Source organism: Drosophila grimshawi, unplaced genomic scaffold (assembly GCF_018153295.1).
Source record: "Drosophila grimshawi isolate 15287-2541.00 unplaced genomic scaffold, ASM1815329v1 contig_1377, whole genome shotgun sequence".
NCBI classification, from domain to species: domain Eukaryota; kingdom Metazoa; phylum Arthropoda; class Insecta; order Diptera; family Drosophilidae; genus Drosophila; species Drosophila grimshawi.
The window spans coordinates 15,212,152-15,228,267 of record NW_025062900.1 but is presented as its reverse complement, the minus strand read 5'-3'; the positions used below and the strand labels follow the sequence as shown (position 1 = coordinate 15,228,267).

Below are 16,116 nucleotides of genomic sequence, written 5' to 3'. Positions count from 1 at the left end.
ATATAATACAATTCTAATAAACAAATGAGTTTATCATGAGCTAATTATGGTTGACAATAATATGACCTCGTTTTGTTGATAACTTAACGGAGGTTATTGGCACGATTGCATTCAAATATTCTTTTATTTCCTAGCTCATGCTTTGAGCTCATATCTCAAACCAAAATTCTTATTTTAATTCTATGAAATTGTCTTAGTAATTAATACAAAATCACACAATATACAAATATTTATTACTACCAAACAAAGTAAAATATAAGCTGACAAGCAACTTTCAAAGACATTTCTCCATCGGATTCGGATGAAAAAGAAGAAAAACATATTCTGCATCACCATTTAATATTTAGGGCTGTGTTTAGTTTTTCCACGGCATGATAGCTGGTATGCAAAAGCTGTGCGGATTTGTCCGTATGTGTTCCGTCAAAGAAATCCGCATAGATCTGTTTGGTGTGGGTATTGTCCGGATTGGAGCGCGGCAACTGCTTGTAGAGTTCCTCCAGCTGTTGGGTTAGCTGGCGCACATGCTGTCCCGTTGTGGGACGCACCTGGGCGCCACCATTGATGCAGCCGGAGGGGCAAGCCATCACTTCGACAAACTGATAGCCCGGTCCCTTGCCACGCTTCAGCTTCTGTACTAGATTTTGGATATTGCGAAAGCCATTAGCAATTGCAAACTTGAGGAGTACTTTGCCCTCCTTCTCCAAGCAGATCTCACTAAAGTCCCGATTGCGTAGCGCCCTGAACTGCAGCTCAGTGGGAGTGTCCTCGTTGAAGAGTTCTTTGGCTGCATATTTGAATATGTGCTCCGCATAGCCGCCGGACATTGTTGACTCGTGTGCCCAGAGCATCGACTCTGGCTGCTGATCCGTCCATGGCCAGTGCAGATCTTTTGGCTCGAATTGTTGCAAGGTTTGCTCCTCGGCCTGAAGCATTTGCTCCACCTCAACTGCAAGCACAACACAATTAGAATCGTCCACTGAAATTCCCCCAAGGAAGCATCTGATTTCACTCACTTGCAGTAATTACACAGTCCACATCCCGTGAGCTGCTTACTTCGCTGTAGAAATCTTCGCGGGATGCTTCCAGTTTCTTGTCGTAGCATGGCATAATTGTCACGTGGTAAATACGTGAGCCGGATACGCCCAGCTTCTCGGCCAACAACTGTTTGACCAGCACACCCATTATCTGTTGCGGCGAACGTGTGGTGGCAATGTGGGGCAGAATGAAATTGCCGTGCGTCTTCTCCGCATAGCAGACCCAGCCGGGACACGAGGAGCTCAGCATGCTCAGCTCGGCATTGTTGCGAAAGCGCTCGACAAACTCCTGCCGGCACTCCAGGAGCGCCAGATCATCGGCTATCTTTGTGCACAGCACATAATCGGCGCCCAATTGTTGCAGATAGCCGGCCAAATGGCGACCCGCTTCCTCCAAGCTGAGATCATAACGATGCGCCAGACTCAGCAGCGGTTGCACCGAGATTGTAAACACAATTGTGCGCACCTGTTCATTGTCCCCGGAGGCCTTGAGCGTTTGATTCTCGCGCAGCACCTTGAGCAGTTCCTCTTGACTCTGCTGGGTGATCAGCACCCCCTCCGCGGACGTAATGCAGCCGGAGCAGGCAAGGCAATCCTGTAGTGTGATCTCAACTTTCTGTAGCTTCTGCTTGCCGCTCTGTGGTGGGCATATAGGTTTGTCATTGTATTCAGCATACATATTTAATTCTTAATATTCACCTCAGATTCCTCGTAGTAGCCATCAGCTTCCACTGTAATTTTAGCGCCAGTCTTTGACTTTGTCTTATCTATCGTTACGGGCTTTATACACTCCTGAAGTCAAAAATTAAATTGGTATTTATGCATTTATCGCTTGCTGCACATTTCAAGTTTACCTGGGAGGGAGTTATAAAGTCATCCAGGTCGGTCAGTTGCAGAGCTCCGCTGAAACGCGACATGCTTGGGTATTCTCTGGATTAAACTCTGTAAGCTTTAAAATAACGCAGACCAGTCAATGTTTTTACTTTGCCCATATGTTTTGCGCGTGAACAAGCGAATGGCAACATCGCTTGCAGCACAATGTTAAATAGTCGTCATACCATTGCTTGATAGCATAAACCGAGCATTTTTGACATACACTACAGAATTTTAAATTTTCATTCGACAATTATAGTAACCGTAACTTGTAAATATATGTTAAATTTCGCTGCGTTTAATCTGCGCTGCTACCAATGGCAGCCCTACTCTGAGCAAGCGACAAAACAGTTGGTTTCCACCGATCTGGCAACGCTGTACATTCTCATCGAAGACATTTCATTTTTGCACGCTGAAAACGCAAAACAATTCAATGGGGTGGAGAAGTAAATTCGTCACCTCAACGCCAAAAAAGGTAATCAAAAGCAACAATCGACACACCTAATTATTCATTGCTAATCGAATTTATCCGTTTTGCAGCAGGTGATGCAGCACGGCGAGTTCATGAACCGCATGCGAAAGACGCTTTACTATGGAAGTGTCGACACCGCGGAGGTGGAGACCTTGGAGGTTTCCAGGCCTTTCGCCGAGTACGCAGCCGATCTGTTTTCGGAGCCACATCGCGGTCACTCGCTGCACCGTCTGAGCTCGATTGCTGCGGGCAAATCGCACTCAACACCTTGTTCCCTGATAATGGCATTAATTTACTTGGATCGCCTGAACATCATTGATCCGGGCTATAGCTACAGAATCACGCCACAGGAGCTCTTTGTTGTCTCAATGGTGAGTGTGTGTGTGTAAGTGGAGGTTGTATTGATGTTGGCATCACGAGCTAAGCGTACAAAACCTGTTGATTGATAATCCACCGTTAGCCCAATCACACATATACAGACGTGTGTGTGTATATGTACATCTGCGCACACTCATACACTGACATAAAGCGAATTGTTCTAAAACAGTACTATACGTATTATACATACATGTATGTATGTGTGTATTGTATGCAGTTAGACATGTATTGGTGATCGCCAGCAAATTTGTTTGCTTTGTTTTTGTTCTTTAGCACATATATATTTAATTAAATGAGGACAGCTGGCAACGCTGATAAGAAACTGCAATGGCAGCATATTTTTTTGTTTATGTAAGCACTTGTTGTATTGAACGCAGCCCATGCCAAAGCGATGACGTCACTACTTACCATAATTTTGATCAAGTTTGGCATTTTTAAAAATGTTTATTATTGTTTTAGAGGCAGCTATTGTCATAAACTACTAATATTCTCATACAAATAGTTTGCTATAAATATAATTAACGAATTTAGATTTACATTAATTAAAGATTATTTGTTATGTTTTTGCTTGCAGATGATTTCAACGAAACTCTATGCCGGCTACGATGAGCGTTACAATTTCTATCTATATTGTGTGAATGACTGGGCAAAAGAGGGCAACATGACCGAGGACAAACTTAAGGAAATGGAACTCGAGTTTCTGACAGCCATTGTAAATGCAAATATCATCATTTAAAATATAGACTGTTGTTAATATATAGATTTCGTTTACTCTCATACAGGACTGGAACATATACATATCGAACGAACAATTCTTTGAGAAGCTAACCAGCGTGGAACGAACGCTTGCGGAGCGCGAGGGATTGCGACGCGGCTGGCTTACGTATAGCGAACTGATGCAGCTGCTGCCCGATTTTACGATAATGCGATTTTTGTTAAATAACCTGGCTGTGCTGGCGCTGAGCTATGCGGCGAGTGTGTTCACAATTGCGGGCGCCTTTTTCATTGCCAGCCAAGTGCCGGGCACTCTGTGGCACCGTCGAACCGCGACGCATGCAACGGCAGCGGTTAGCACAACAATTACGACTCCGATTATCACACCCAATGTCACTGAAGCTGCGCCCGTTGTTAGCGATGAGGTCGCTATTGGTGTCGCATCAAATCAAAATTGCAGTGCTATGAATGTGGAGGCGGAACTTTTAAAATTGGAGCAACAATATTGTGCCGAGGCAAGACTGACAGAACTGAAACGCAGGCAACGCTTGAAGCGACCGCCCAATCCACTGCTGCCGCCCAATTATCGTATGGAACTGGACACCACGCAGCAAGACGACACGCAGCACTGGCTCAACATCAAGTCACAGTACAGCGATGGCATTGAGGATCGCGTTATTATGAAATACACACGAAATTGGGATCATGTCAAGAATGCATCTATTTTTTGGCAAGCGCTCAGTGATGCTATATCGCATCAGTCGTTTCTAGTGCGTTGGCCGGAGTTGTGGTCAAAGTTGTTCTAAGCTACTGACCTGAAGCATTTGAAGAATTCAAAATTTTCACATGTCATTCACTTTCTTCGACTTAGAGCGAGATTGCAATTCTTTTCAACTGTCGAATCAATTTTAACTTTGCCTAATAAATTGTATTTTTTCAAAATAAACTAACTAAAAATCTAAATAAATTGATATATATATAAAGTATTTTATTTCGTTTTTACGCATGTTATAAGTCTGAATAACAATTTTATTTTTCAATTTGGTTTATTTATTTGGTAAGCTCTACAATTTGGACTTTAATATTGTACATAATATGTGTATATATCTTGCTACTGATTTATTTTCAATGTACTTTAAGCCAATTCATTCAATATAATGTGGGTGGAACAGCTTCGAAATGTAAGCATGTATATATTTAAAGCATTTCATAGGCACTTTGCAGTGTGGCGAGTTTAAAAGTCGGATAGCCAATTGCGTTTTGATCGTTGATTTTGTGTGAATTTTAAGACTTGGCGGGTTTTACTTTATTTGATGAGTTTGGAACTTGGCATACAGCATAAGCCATTTTATTTTAAATCAGACATTTTAATGGCAATTAATATTCGACACAAATTGAATAATTATTTCAGTTAATTTCTCTACAAAACTGGCTATTTTGATTTTGGGTGTTACATTTGGACCTTTGGCAGCTACATTACATTGCCATATATATTTACCACTAGTTTAATTATCAATCCGAGAATTACCAAATTATTATTATTTATTTGGTTTTTGTTTATTATGTTGGCCGTGTTATGAAAACTTAAGCAAGATGATTTGTAGGTGCAGTCAGAATCAGTGCGAGCTTGAAATTGCATAATTTGTAGACTAATTAGCTAGAACACATTTAATCTTAACTTTATGAACTAGACGAGCGTTAATAGTAGTTAGTTAGTAGGTACTTTGAGTGTTATGTGAATTCGTTTTACATGGCGTGAAAAATGTAAATACAAATATAATTTTAAATTCAATGCAAATCATTGTCTGATTTTAACAATGATATAAACTTAACATTTATACGGCGTCCCAGGAAAATGGCAAATTTTTGTAAATTTATTATAATTACACTTAGCATTCGGATTGCATTTTGTTAGGATTCCCCATAAAATTGACTGTTTCATTAGTTATGTTAGCATCGATTTCGTCATCTTAATCCTTTGCGCTCGCTTTCGGTTCTTCCTTCATAAACCATAGGGGACACATGCCGATTAGGCAGCCAACTGTGATGCCCATAATACGACCCTGTAAAAATCAAGAATTTATATATATATATAATAGGATATGGTCTGTGTAAGCAATGTTATGCGTACCCAACTGGAAGCTCGTCTGCTCGATTTCAATTCAAACTGTGCCGGCGTCATCTGGGGCGGCTTGAGTCCCAAAAGCTGACAGCCTTCCTCTACATAGGTGGCCATCGTAATGCCCATAACATCACTTATAGTATTGCCAAGTCCAGCGGCAGCCATGGTCGATAGAGTTATAAAATGACCCAGTGTGCTTTCAATGTATTCACCCTGCGAAAATTATGAAAATAGCTTGAATTTATTTGTGATATGAAAGGAGTATATATAAGAATGCGCCCTGTAGGATATCTTCATCTATCTGTTCTATACACATTTGTAAAAGTTTCTTATTGTAAGGGAATATTAATTTATTTATCAAAAGTTACTTACGGCCATGATCATAATGAAGTTATCGAGGAAACCAAAGGCTACAAAGGGCACGGCATTCACAAAGAAAACTGAAAATGAATATAGCTATTTTAAAAAAACCAAGGAAAAGTTTGTAATTTCACTGTACTTACTGCTATACAATTGCCTGGCGGTGGGTGGTTCTGCCGCTTCCACTGTGAAGAGAAGAACAAAGACAAACTGAATCAGTTTTCAACTTAAATTGGAATTGGAGTGTTGTTTTCTTTTAGTTCCTCGTTTGAGCAAGCGAGCCTTAATTATTGCCGTTGCTTTTACCCAATTTCTTTTTCAGCCATTCATCGGGCACCGCACAAAAAGTGCCGCTCGGATCCACCTGGCCCACCTTTGTGGAGAGTCTTCCGAAGCGTGTCCGCCAACTGCCAACAGCCAGTTGACCTTTAATTTGATGGCAGACAGAGTGTTGTTCGGTGTTTATGGTATATATTTAAAGTTGTAATTATTTTGTTGTTGTATGTTGTTGTTTAAATGTGTCGTTGTTGTTGTTGTTCAAAATCAAAACACATGTGGAGGAAGTTACGTATGCAAATAAAAAAGAGATTATAGTTATTAAATATGAGAGTACAGATGCGTCGACTCTATAATTACTTATGCGATCATGCTAATACTAAATAAACTAACTAATTAAATTCAATAAAATGTGAAATCATATTATGTTTTATTTGAAAGTCTTGCGATGATAGACATTTTGATAAAGATTGCAGATGATATGACTAATTAAATAATCGAGTATTTGAAAAATACAGGGTATGTAGAGAGAGAGAGAGTATGTCATTATGTCTTTCCTGAATTTTCAAGTAGCTGGTGGTAAGTGTAACTATTATTTTGTATGTGTTATTAAGTGAATAATAAAAATTTGTTAAAATGTATTTCAATTTTATTCAGATAAAAAATAATTAAAACTTATATGCACTTTGTAGTGCATCTCTATATGCAATACGCACTCAACGCCAATTGAAAAAGGAATAAATTCATTTAATATAAGAGCAACGTTTCGCATTATATGTAGTATATATGCACTTTGTCCCCCACTGACAAACTCAACTGCTGTTCAATTTACACATGAAAAATTGCATTAAAATTGCAAGGCCAAACAAAAAGTTCGTAAAATTTCTAAATTTAGCTGGATGCCTGTGCACATCTGTGTGTGTGTCCGTTTGTACATGTGTGTGAGCAAGCGCGCAATTTTCCACGAACTGTGGAGAAATTAAGATAGGTCGTAAAAAAAAATAACTTGATAAAAGGGAAGCAGCAAAAAATAAAATACATTATAGTGTAATGTTGTAGCCTGATTCCACTATGAACAACATTTCAAACTTTCCCATTAACACTAACATTTCGAGCGCCCATTATGAGTCTCAGTGGACGTTAGCATGTGAGTGGCGAATGTATTACTTGATTTAAATAAGACTCTTATATTGAAATGTCAGCTGTTTGTGACATTGATATTGTCATACTAACGTAACATAATTTACATATTGTAGACTGTTGTCAGTCGAATCATGATTATATTATAGAGCATGTGTGGCAAACATAAATAAAAGCAGTCAAAATAGATTTATATTAAAAGTAAATATATATTTGTTGACCTTTCTGTGAATTTATGACCCAACAGGAGTCATTTTCTCCACAGTGCACAGTGCAGTGAAACTCAATTAACATTTTTCAATGGCCTCAGTTGTCGCCCTTTTAACTCTGCATACTTTCACGCGCAGCAAATGCATTCACTTTCCAGCCTGTGTGTGTGTGTAAAGTGTGCAACGGCTGTGTGTTTAAGCGTGTAAGCGCCACTTTGGGTGACGTTAGTTTACACAGCACTTTGCACGAGTTACAATAACGCTTAAAAGCGAAAAGCGAAAATCAACAGCAAGAATGCTTAACACTTGCCTAAGCAAAACAGTGCTCATTAACATTAATGTAATTTTCGTTATCGCTCCCAAAGAGCACAATTAATTAACAGCTACTCGCAGAGCAATTACATTGGGAGACATTAAAAGACATTGTTGTTGTGTTGCCTGCATGTGGACGGCAAATTCAAATAAATGCTGTACTGTATAGATACCCCATAGACAGTATTAAATGGTAAATATGTCTTATACAATTTTATAATAAACTCAACTACATACTGGCATACTTATAAGAAGTTAATCAATACTGCTAGATGAATTTCTTATAAGACTTTCTGAGTTTGCAATAGTTTTGTGGTCGTTAATTTCATTATACGTTGTTATTTAAGAAGCTGTAACTTAAGTACGGGGTATAATAAAGGACGCACTTAGTTGTTTGCCACAGGCTGACGCACATCAGATAGATGTACATAGATAAGCACATATATGTATGTGTGTGTATATATGAACTTGGGCATGTGTTGTTCTTTTGGCCATAAAAATCCCAACCATGGTTTGGCTGAGCATTTGTTTTATGTATGGCTACCGAGCAATTTTCGAGGCAATTATGTCGTTTAGCTGACGGTTAAGTGTTGAGCATGAAATTCTCACTTGATTTACCGAATCACAAGAAACATGTCATAAAACATGCGATGCTAAGTTTATAGTCAATACTCGACTTAGCAAATACCCTAAATCTGGTATGTTAAAAAAAAAAAACTTATCTTATGGCGTACACAATAAATGTGGTTATCAATATTATTATAATATATTCTTTCAATTTAAGTTATTTTAATACAAAATGTTTGTGAGTTTTTTAAATCTGGGCTTCAGTTCAATTGTGAAGTCAAAGTAAATCGATACTGCAATTTTAAGAAGTTTGCAGTTAAATTTATAAATCTTGGGAGCCCGAAGAGTTTTCAGTAGTCGTAGATTCCGTTTTGAAAAATTTAATTTAAACATACTAAGTATTTTTAAATGCTCGTGGGAATATGCCCAATGCACACCACAAATGCGGGTATTGACATAAAGAGGCCACAGGGCAATCAACTGGCCTTGCTTCTCTCATTCTTATATATTTTTGGAGCGAGCTTTCCCTTACTCTGCGACATGTGTGCATACGCCCACACATACAAACACACACACACACACACACACACACACACACACACATACAATTACAGGTTTGGTTTGCGTGGCGAGCGTAAATTGAAAGTGCGCCTGAGAGTAGGCAGCACTCGAACTTTACTTGAACTGAAATCTGAGAGGCGCACTGAAAGTTAACTTTTCTACTGGTTTGCCTCCTACTCTTTTATTTCTTTTCGCTTTACTCTAGACCCACAGGCAAGGCCACAAATGACAAACCGTGCTGCTATCTTGGCCAGGGTAATTTCAGCTGGGAGCTGATGCCATAAAAGAAGCAACAGGAATGCATGAATTAGTGTCTGTGGGTCTGTGTACTGTGTTAGCTGACAAGCCAGCCGAGCGAGAATTTCACTACAGACTCCATTTTCCAGCACAATTCACCTACGAGTTTGTATATGCCGTTTAAGATGTGTTTAGACAATTTGCATAACATTTAGTATCGTTTATTGGCTGTGTACTCCTGTTTAACATTTAAATAGACTAAAACTATGAGTATGCATACACTTTTCCTTTATTTAACCACAGTAGAAGCTCCGAAAATTTAGCTTGCATGTAAAATAAAAAATGTCGTTTCTGAGGTCAGCTCAAAAGCACGCTACACAAAATGGGCAACATGAACTGAAGACCTTGGAAACTGTTTCCCATTTTTGCAGGGGGTGTGTGTGAGTGGAATGGGTAGGAATATGTAAATGCGAGTGTGTGTTGCTTTAGTCAAAAGAGCTGTATGTAATTGACTTCAAAAAGGTTACGTTTCTGGCAGCACTATAATTATCATCGTTGTTGTCTTGAATGTGCCTTGTGTCCCTTAAGTATTCCTTTGTATTGCTTGCAAATTACAAGAGTCTCGCATGGCAAAACAATTTACAATTATAGTTGTAGAAAAGTACTTCTAAATTTGATGGTATTTTCCTATTTGCAGTTAGATGTAAATCTTTTTAAAGTGTTATGTGTTTCATAAATGGGTTCAACAAGAATTCAATTATATTCGTTTTTACATATCTTCTGATTAAAAGAGAATATCTTCATAATTAAATGTGAATTTATGTATATAAACACATACATATCGGAATGGAATCTAAATAAATATACCGAATTCTCTACATATATTCTTAATACCAACTTTTTCGTATCTGAACGTATACTTTCGACGCGTTTGTCTTCAGTTTAGTAATTTATTACACCAGAATTGCAATTATAACTCTTTTACTTAATTATAAAATTCATTTAACTTTCCGCCAAGTGGCTTAAATACGTTCTTTGCCTTACCGTATTCTGCTAATGGTTGGTAATTGAAAACATTTTGGTAGTTGCTTGTTTGATGTGTAAACACAATTAATCCTGCGGCAACAATGTGTTACAATCAAGGAGGTCACAAAACAGAACGTAAAAACTAAGCTGTCAGATATGCTGCAAATGGTGTGCGTCTGTGTGTGTGTGTGTGTGTGTGTGTATACACGTATTTAGTCATGTACACCTGCCTGGGCTTAGGTTTCAGCTTCAGCGAGAGCTCAACGTACACATTTTTCAATTTATCGCTTTGCCTTTCCATGCTCTCTCTCTCTCTCTCTCTCTCTTTCTTTCTCTATCTGTCTCATTCTCTTGCTCTGTTTCGCTTTTATTTTCCTTATGCTACTTCCAATTTGTTGGCTAACACTGACGTGCTGTCTGTTTGTCTGTTTCATTTTCTGCGAGCGATGAGTGCTTTGTTTTATGACTTTCAAGCGCACACATACAGACACACGCACACACACGCACACACACACGCACACACACACGCACGTATATACACAGCAGCAGCAGCCTGTTGCCTGGGAGCCTGAGAAACTTTCACTGGCATCTCTGGGCTGGCGCAGGTGCCTGGTAAATTTGTGTTGCTGTCAAAGAAATCGGCACGTGCTTCAGCAAAGCCAACAGCAGCAACAGTAGCTAAATTGATTTAAATTGCAAAGGGCAACTCGCAGCTTCGCTTAATGTTGCATACTTTGCAGCGCTATGTCATCAATGGCTCATTTACTGTTGAATTATTTCCATTAGGGGCAAGGACGGGGGCATTGGCATTGCTTTCGAAATGCTGTCATAAAAGTTGGCAGCCATCTGTAAATGTATGTATATATAAGCCATGTAGATACTCAACTCACACTTCTGTTGGGTCATCATATTTAAGCTGCTTCCACATTTTTCAACCAAGTTATACTCTGAATTTCTTCCGGCGCGTTTAGCAAACTTTTTCTAACGAGAGTTATTTAAACTTTAAATTAAAACGCAGTTTGCAGTTTGTTCTACAATTTAATTAATAAATACACGTGTATAAAATGCCAATATAAAATGCGTCTTGTGAATTTTGTGGGCACTTAAAATATGCAAGAGAAAAAGCAATTTTATGCTTGATACTTAAATTGAGTTTTATAGCACGGCTTCTTTTTTATTTATGGCCGGATTATGGTTCATGTATAATGGCATAAGGGATTTTTTATTTGCCTAGACAGCTGTTGCTCTTTCTACTTGAAAGTAAAGTACATTTAATGTTTTTGTTTAATTTATTTTGAATTTTTTTGCAACTGCCTTAAAGATTTTTAATTTCCTGAATTTATAAAGTTTTTGTTTTTTATAACCGGTATAACAGTTTAACTGCTGCTTCAATGTTTCACTACAAAATATTTTAACTCTTAATATATACCCTTTTGGCTGCTTGTTTGTAGTGGGAAGTTTTTCAGTTTGACGTATAATCGAGTGATGCATTTGCAGCCCATAAATCCAGTGGTTAGTTTAGTAATGATGCAGCTGTTAAGAGGGATGCAGATGTGCTCGACTCTTTGCCCTTGTGTGTGCTTTGCTAATTGTGACAAATGGAGCCCCAGATAAATGTAAACTCTATACAGGATACAATGTGTTGTTAAGACAGAAATTGGGTCAAATAGGAGGTTTCCTTATATATTTACGCAGTGAAAGGGAATGGCGAGAGAGAGAGAGAGAGAGTAAGTTAGAGTGATAGAAAGAGAGAGAGAGAGAGAGAGAGAGGGAGTGCGAGTGCGAGTGTTGAGAGAGGTAAGGCTCCTTGAGCAGATGTTCGCTTCAAGGCTGATGACTTTTTCGTACAGTACAATGAACATCATTCAATGTGCTCGGGCTCTTGGTCGCTCAGGGCAGACAAGTGGGCGGTGGGTGTGGTTAGATATATATTTGGAGGTGTGTATATAAGCAGAAGGCATGACCACCCTTAATGGCAAACGAATTGCCTGTTTCTGAGTTTTCTGCCTTTTGTGCAGGGTGGTTGGTGCAGATATTGTTGTACATTTTACTTAACTGATATTTCTCATGACTGCTGCTGGCATTTTGAGTGCCCACCAACCGCTAATTTGATTAACTTGGCTTTTTTATTCAAGTACCATAAGCTTTAGAGGCGAATGTCCATAACGCAAAGCTTTGTTTATTGCTCTTGGCCAACATAAATGCAACAGTTAAAACATTTTTGGTTTAACTTTTATACTTGATGCTGAATACTACATATTTGATTTATCGACTTTCTAGGTTACGAAGACCTCAGGAAAATTATTACGAACTTATGAAAGTTTATGCATTGTGGTTTGTCTTAACTCTTCTTATGTCCATAATAGACTTTTATAACATTATGTCCTTTCCCTTCTTTCTTTCTTTACTTCTTTAGTTATTATTTTCCCATTTTGTTTCTAAATTTTTATTTGGCATTCCATCCAGAAACTAATGTTTACGCTTTAGTTTTCTTTACCTTAATAAGAACTAGTCAGACACTAATCAGCAACGTGATTAAAAGTTTTGCTTCACATAATAGTTGTGTTGCTTAAATATTTATCAAATCACTCAACACGCTCTTATCGCGAAACAAATAATTACGTGTGCAAACTCGTGAAACTTCTTCAGCTGATTAAGTCAATCGTGGCAAATTGGCGTCAACCGTTTGGCAAGTGCAGTTTTTGTTCTTTTTTTTTATTGTTATAAGCCAATTTTACAGAAGTCAAGAGCAACGACAAACTTACGCGTCAATAAACTAATCAACAAACTTTTTGCAAAATAAAGAGTGTTGTCAACAAGAGCAACAAGAGCGAAAGTTTCTACGCCGGCAGCAGCGAAATGCTCAGTGCGTAAAGCAGTTTCAACCAGCAGCAGGCAGCGCAAAGTTGTCTATTTTGTTTGTTGTTGTACGATGAAATTTTAATGAGCATCAGCCACAAACGAAAAACAAAGAAAAAAAAAGCCCGAAATGGGCTGCCTGAATTTCGAATATGTATATGCCATATGCAAACAGATACGCATTAATGTATAACTAAATGCGCATATTTAAAGAGCTTGTTGGAATGCTTAGTTAAACGAAGAGTAATTGTATTTAAGTTAGCAGCGTTAAGTTGTTATAGTTACAATTTTGCCAAATGACAAATCACTGGAACGCTTGGGTTGCTTGCAACATTTATAAGCTCGGATTTTTATCGATCAATGATATGAGGCAGCAAGCAAGTTGCTCCCAATCAAACATCAAATGTTGCCACTGCCTGGCAATATGTTTCTGCTGCTCAAATTTGAGAACTCTGCATTTTTAGCATCGAACATCAAATTATGTCAACAATGAGCCTTTGGCGCAGGAAGTTTAGCAAAAAAGGAAGTTTCCCAAAAGCTTTAATTTTCGTCAAATGTATTTATAAATATATAATTTAAAAATGTGCAAACTCTGCCAGTAAAATATACAAAAGAGTAGCGCTAAAATAAACATTATCCAGCCATATTGGCAAGGACCGACAAAAGTTATAGCTTAGGTTGAAATTAGTTCTATAAGATATGTAAATGTTGCCCATCGATTTGCTTGCCGAAAGCGAAATCACTGCGATATGCATCAATTGAATAAATGATGCGCCAACGGCACATGTTGCACAGGTCGATTGGTAGAGCGAGATAAGGATAAAGAGAGATCCCAGCAGGATGAGCTCACAGGAAATGGGAAATCTGTGCGGTGATTTGTTGATGTCTCTCGTCTTGTTTGGAGTCACGTACGTAGTAAAAGCTGTGCGCTGCCTTGGAAACAGGCACAAACATGTGTTTAGACTGAGTTGACTTGCAGATTATTTTTATTTGCTGTGGGAGTCGCTCCTACTAACAATTAAATTGGAATAGGTCTGTGGAAAATAAACAAAAACTGGTAAATTATACTAATTAGAGATTTGGACTATTAATTGCATAATTTGTTAAATTGCTAAACGGATTGAACTCTGTAATTTCACAGCTGACAGACTACAGTTGGCAGCTATAAAACGCGCCTGTTTCGCCGTAAATTTCATCAGTTTGGTTTTGGAATTCATTCAGGTTTTCAACATGCAACGTTTGGTTTACTCGCTGGTAATTGTCGCCCTGCTCGGCGCAGCTTTGGTTCGAGCCTTTGACGAAAAGGCTGCCATGGCCAAGTTCATGGAGGCGGGCGAGAAGTGCAAAGGCGAGGTGGGTGCATCGGATGGTGATATGGAGAATGCCATCAAACATGAGCCTTCCACAACGCATGAGGGCAAATGCCTGCGTGCCTGTGTCATGAAGAGCTTCCACATAATGGATGACAATGGCAAACTGGATGTGGATGCCGGCCGCGAGAAGGCCAAGCAGTACACCGGCGATAATCCCGAAAAGCTAAAGTTGGCAATCGAGATTGGCGATATCTGTGCGGCGCTTACTGTTCCAGCGGATCACTGCGACGCTGCCGAGGCATACAGCATGTGCTTCTCGACGGAGGCCAAAAAACGTGGCCTCAAGTAAATGGCTCAAAGGATGAACGCAAAAAAGGACACAGGCACAAATCCCCCAGGCTTAACTCGCAGACCCAATCAATTTTGTAGTTAAATATCTATGCTTAAAATAGTTTATGTTTATGCAGTTTACAGTGCTGCCAACTTGTGTGAATGTGAAAAATCTAGTTTTTAAAAATGGGAAAATAAAGTATTAGAACAGAAACTACAAATTTCTTTATTAAAAGTGGCAAGAAAAATGTTTCAGATTTCGTTGTTCTTTATTTTTATTAATATTATTAATTTTAATATTATTATTATTATGTTCATTTTAGATGATAATTTGTGGTTGAAGTTTGCTTTGTTGGTATGTAAAATTTGAACACTTACTTTCGAACTGTTTCTTCACCTTGTCGGCCTCCAGCTTGAACATCGCATCCCGCAGATTGTGGCGCTCGTCCTCGTCCAGGTTGCACAGCAGCTCCATGGCACGCTCGCTGCTCAGGTGTGTACCGAACTTGGAGTAGTTGCGGCTATTGGCGAACAATATCAGCTGCTGCTGTTGCAGCTGTTGCTGCCTCAGATTGTTGTGTCTGCTGCTGTTGTTGTTGCAGGCGAGTCTGCGACTGTTGCTGTTGGCCAAAAGTGGCGCCCGCTTTGACTGTGTGTGGTATTGACGCACTAAATGCCTGAAGGTGTCGCGCCATTGTTGTCTCATTTTTGCTATTTTTATTTCACTTATTATACAATTATATTCTGCTGCTGAGTTGCAGAGACACGATCAAAACCTGTGACGTCACTCAGGTGTGTGCTTGTGTATGCATTAATTTTCGTTTTTCGTATGTGTGTGTTGTGTTTGTGTGCGCGCGCGCGTCCGTGTGTATATAAACAAAAACACAAGCTTTACTTTGGCCTCTTCCGTCTGCCACGCACAAAAACAAAACCGCAGCCACACAAAACAAGAGCAGCCGCGACCCACAGACCAATAAATGTGTTGCGTATGCAACTTCGTTGCCCGTTCGACTGAGACGACCAGCGACGCTACCGATGACGACAGGCCCACCGTTGTCGAGCTTAAAAAATAGAGCTTTGTTCGCAAAATTCTCTCGTGCGCTCGCCAAAGTTCGCAAGTACTTTTTAGCGACTAAAATTCTAGCAGGCAACAGCTGTTTTGATGGCAAATCGACAATGAACAGCGTCTTCACGTCCCACACACGTTACAAATTGGACAAATATATTGTTGCTTGTCATGCAGTAAAATCACCGAAAGTTTACAATAAACTGTAAATATCCATTTAATTTTAACATATTAATTTAATACATGTTCGTAAAAAAAAAACCAAAA

At 39.0% G+C, this 16,116-nt stretch overlaps 4 protein-coding genes across 6 annotated transcripts; 2 read left to right on the top strand and 2 right to left on the bottom strand.

The window, feature by feature from the left end:
• Positions 1–216: 216 nt before the first annotated feature.
• On the bottom strand, positions 217–2,027 carry LOC6561929 (probable cytosolic Fe-S cluster assembly factor GH10760). The gene is made up of 4 exons (XM_001988048.3): positions 1,889–2,027; positions 1,734–1,826; positions 1,014–1,671; positions 217–946 (listed from the first exon to the last, which is right to left on the bottom strand). The coding sequence occupies exons 1-4, from the start codon at positions 1,949–1,951 to the stop codon at positions 330–332; spliced, it is 1,431 nt and encodes a 476-aa protein (XP_001988084.1). The 5' UTR covers positions 1,952–2,027; the 3' UTR covers positions 217–329.
• Positions 2,028–2,219: 192 nt separating this feature from the next.
• On the top strand, positions 2,220–4,455 carry LOC6561930 (protein CNPPD1). Of its 2 annotated transcripts, none has more exons than XM_032736726.2 (4): positions 2,220–2,382; positions 2,451–2,750; positions 3,332–3,469; positions 3,540–4,455. In XM_032736726.2, the coding sequence occupies exons 1-4, from the start codon at positions 2,341–2,343 to the stop codon at positions 4,275–4,277; spliced, it is 1,218 nt and encodes a 405-aa protein (XP_032592617.1). In that variant the 5' UTR covers positions 2,220–2,340; the 3' UTR covers positions 4,278–4,455. The 2 variants fall into 2 exon arrangements, with proteins under 2 accessions (XP_032592617.1, XP_001988085.1); XM_001988049.3 differs by having other exon boundaries at positions 2,448–2,750; positions 3,540–4,454.
• A 43-nt stretch (positions 4,456–4,498) lies between these two features.
• Positions 4,499–15,970, bottom strand: LOC116805352 (transmembrane protein 65). 2 transcript variants are annotated; one of them, XM_032736727.2, is made up of 6 exons: positions 15,162–15,970; positions 6,260–6,379; positions 6,097–6,138; positions 5,966–6,033; positions 5,603–5,806; positions 4,499–5,534 (listed from the first exon to the last, which is right to left on the bottom strand). In XM_032736727.2, exons 1-6 carry the CDS (start codon positions 15,487–15,489, stop codon positions 5,442–5,444), a joined length of 855 nt encoding a protein of 284 aa, XP_032592618.1. In that variant the 5' UTR covers positions 15,490–15,970; the 3' UTR covers positions 4,499–5,441. The 2 variants fall into 2 exon arrangements, with proteins under 2 accessions (XP_032592618.1, XP_032592619.1); XM_032736728.2 differs by lacking the exon at positions 6,260–6,379 and having other exon boundaries at positions 15,162–15,627.
• On the top strand, positions 14,357–14,997 carry LOC6562837 (general odorant-binding protein 28a). Its single transcript, XM_001988051.2, has one exon. It carries the CDS (start codon positions 14,371–14,373, stop codon positions 14,800–14,802), a length of 432 nt encoding a protein of 143 aa, XP_001988087.1. The 5' UTR covers positions 14,357–14,370; the 3' UTR covers positions 14,803–14,997.
• Positions 15,971–16,116: the final 146 nt, after the last annotated feature.

Coding starts and splice junctions, on each gene's coding strand:
- LOC6561929 (XM_001988048.3), bottom strand. CDS start 1,951: ATGTCGCGTTTCAGCGGAGCTCTGCAACTGACCGACCTGGATGACTTT. Junction 1,827..1,888: donor ACTTTATAACTCCCTCCCAG/GTAAACTTGAAA, acceptor TTTTGACTTCAG/GAGTGTATAAAGCCCGTAAC. Junction 1,672..1,733: donor GCTACTACGAGGAATCTGAG/GTGAATATTAAG, acceptor TGCCCACCACAG/AGCGGCAAGCAGAAGCTACA.
- LOC6561930 (XM_001988049.3), top strand. CDS start 2,341: ATGGGGTGGAGAAGTAAATTCGTCACCTCAACGCCAAAAAAG. Junction 2,751..3,331: donor AGCTCTTTGTTGTCTCAATG/GTGAGTGTGTGT, acceptor TTTTGCTTGCAG/ATGATTTCAACGAAACTCTA. Junction 3,470..3,539: donor TCGAGTTTCTGACAGCCATT/GTAAATGCAAAT, acceptor ACTCTCATACAG/GACTGGAACATATACATATC.
- LOC6562837 (XM_001988051.2), top strand. CDS start 14,371: ATGCAACGTTTGGTTTACTCGCTGGTAATTGTCGCCCTGCTCGGCGCA.
- LOC116805352 (XM_032736727.2), bottom strand. CDS start 15,489: ATGAGACAACAATGGCGCGACACCTTCAGGCATTTAGTGCGTCAATAC. Junction 6,139..6,259: donor ATGGCTGAAAAAGAAATTGG/GTAAAAGCAACG, acceptor TTCTCTTCACAG/TGGAAGCGGCAGAACCACCC. Junction 5,807..5,965: donor ACTTCATTATGATCATGGCC/GTAAGTAACTTT, acceptor TAATTTTCGCAG/GGTGAATACATTGAAAGCAC.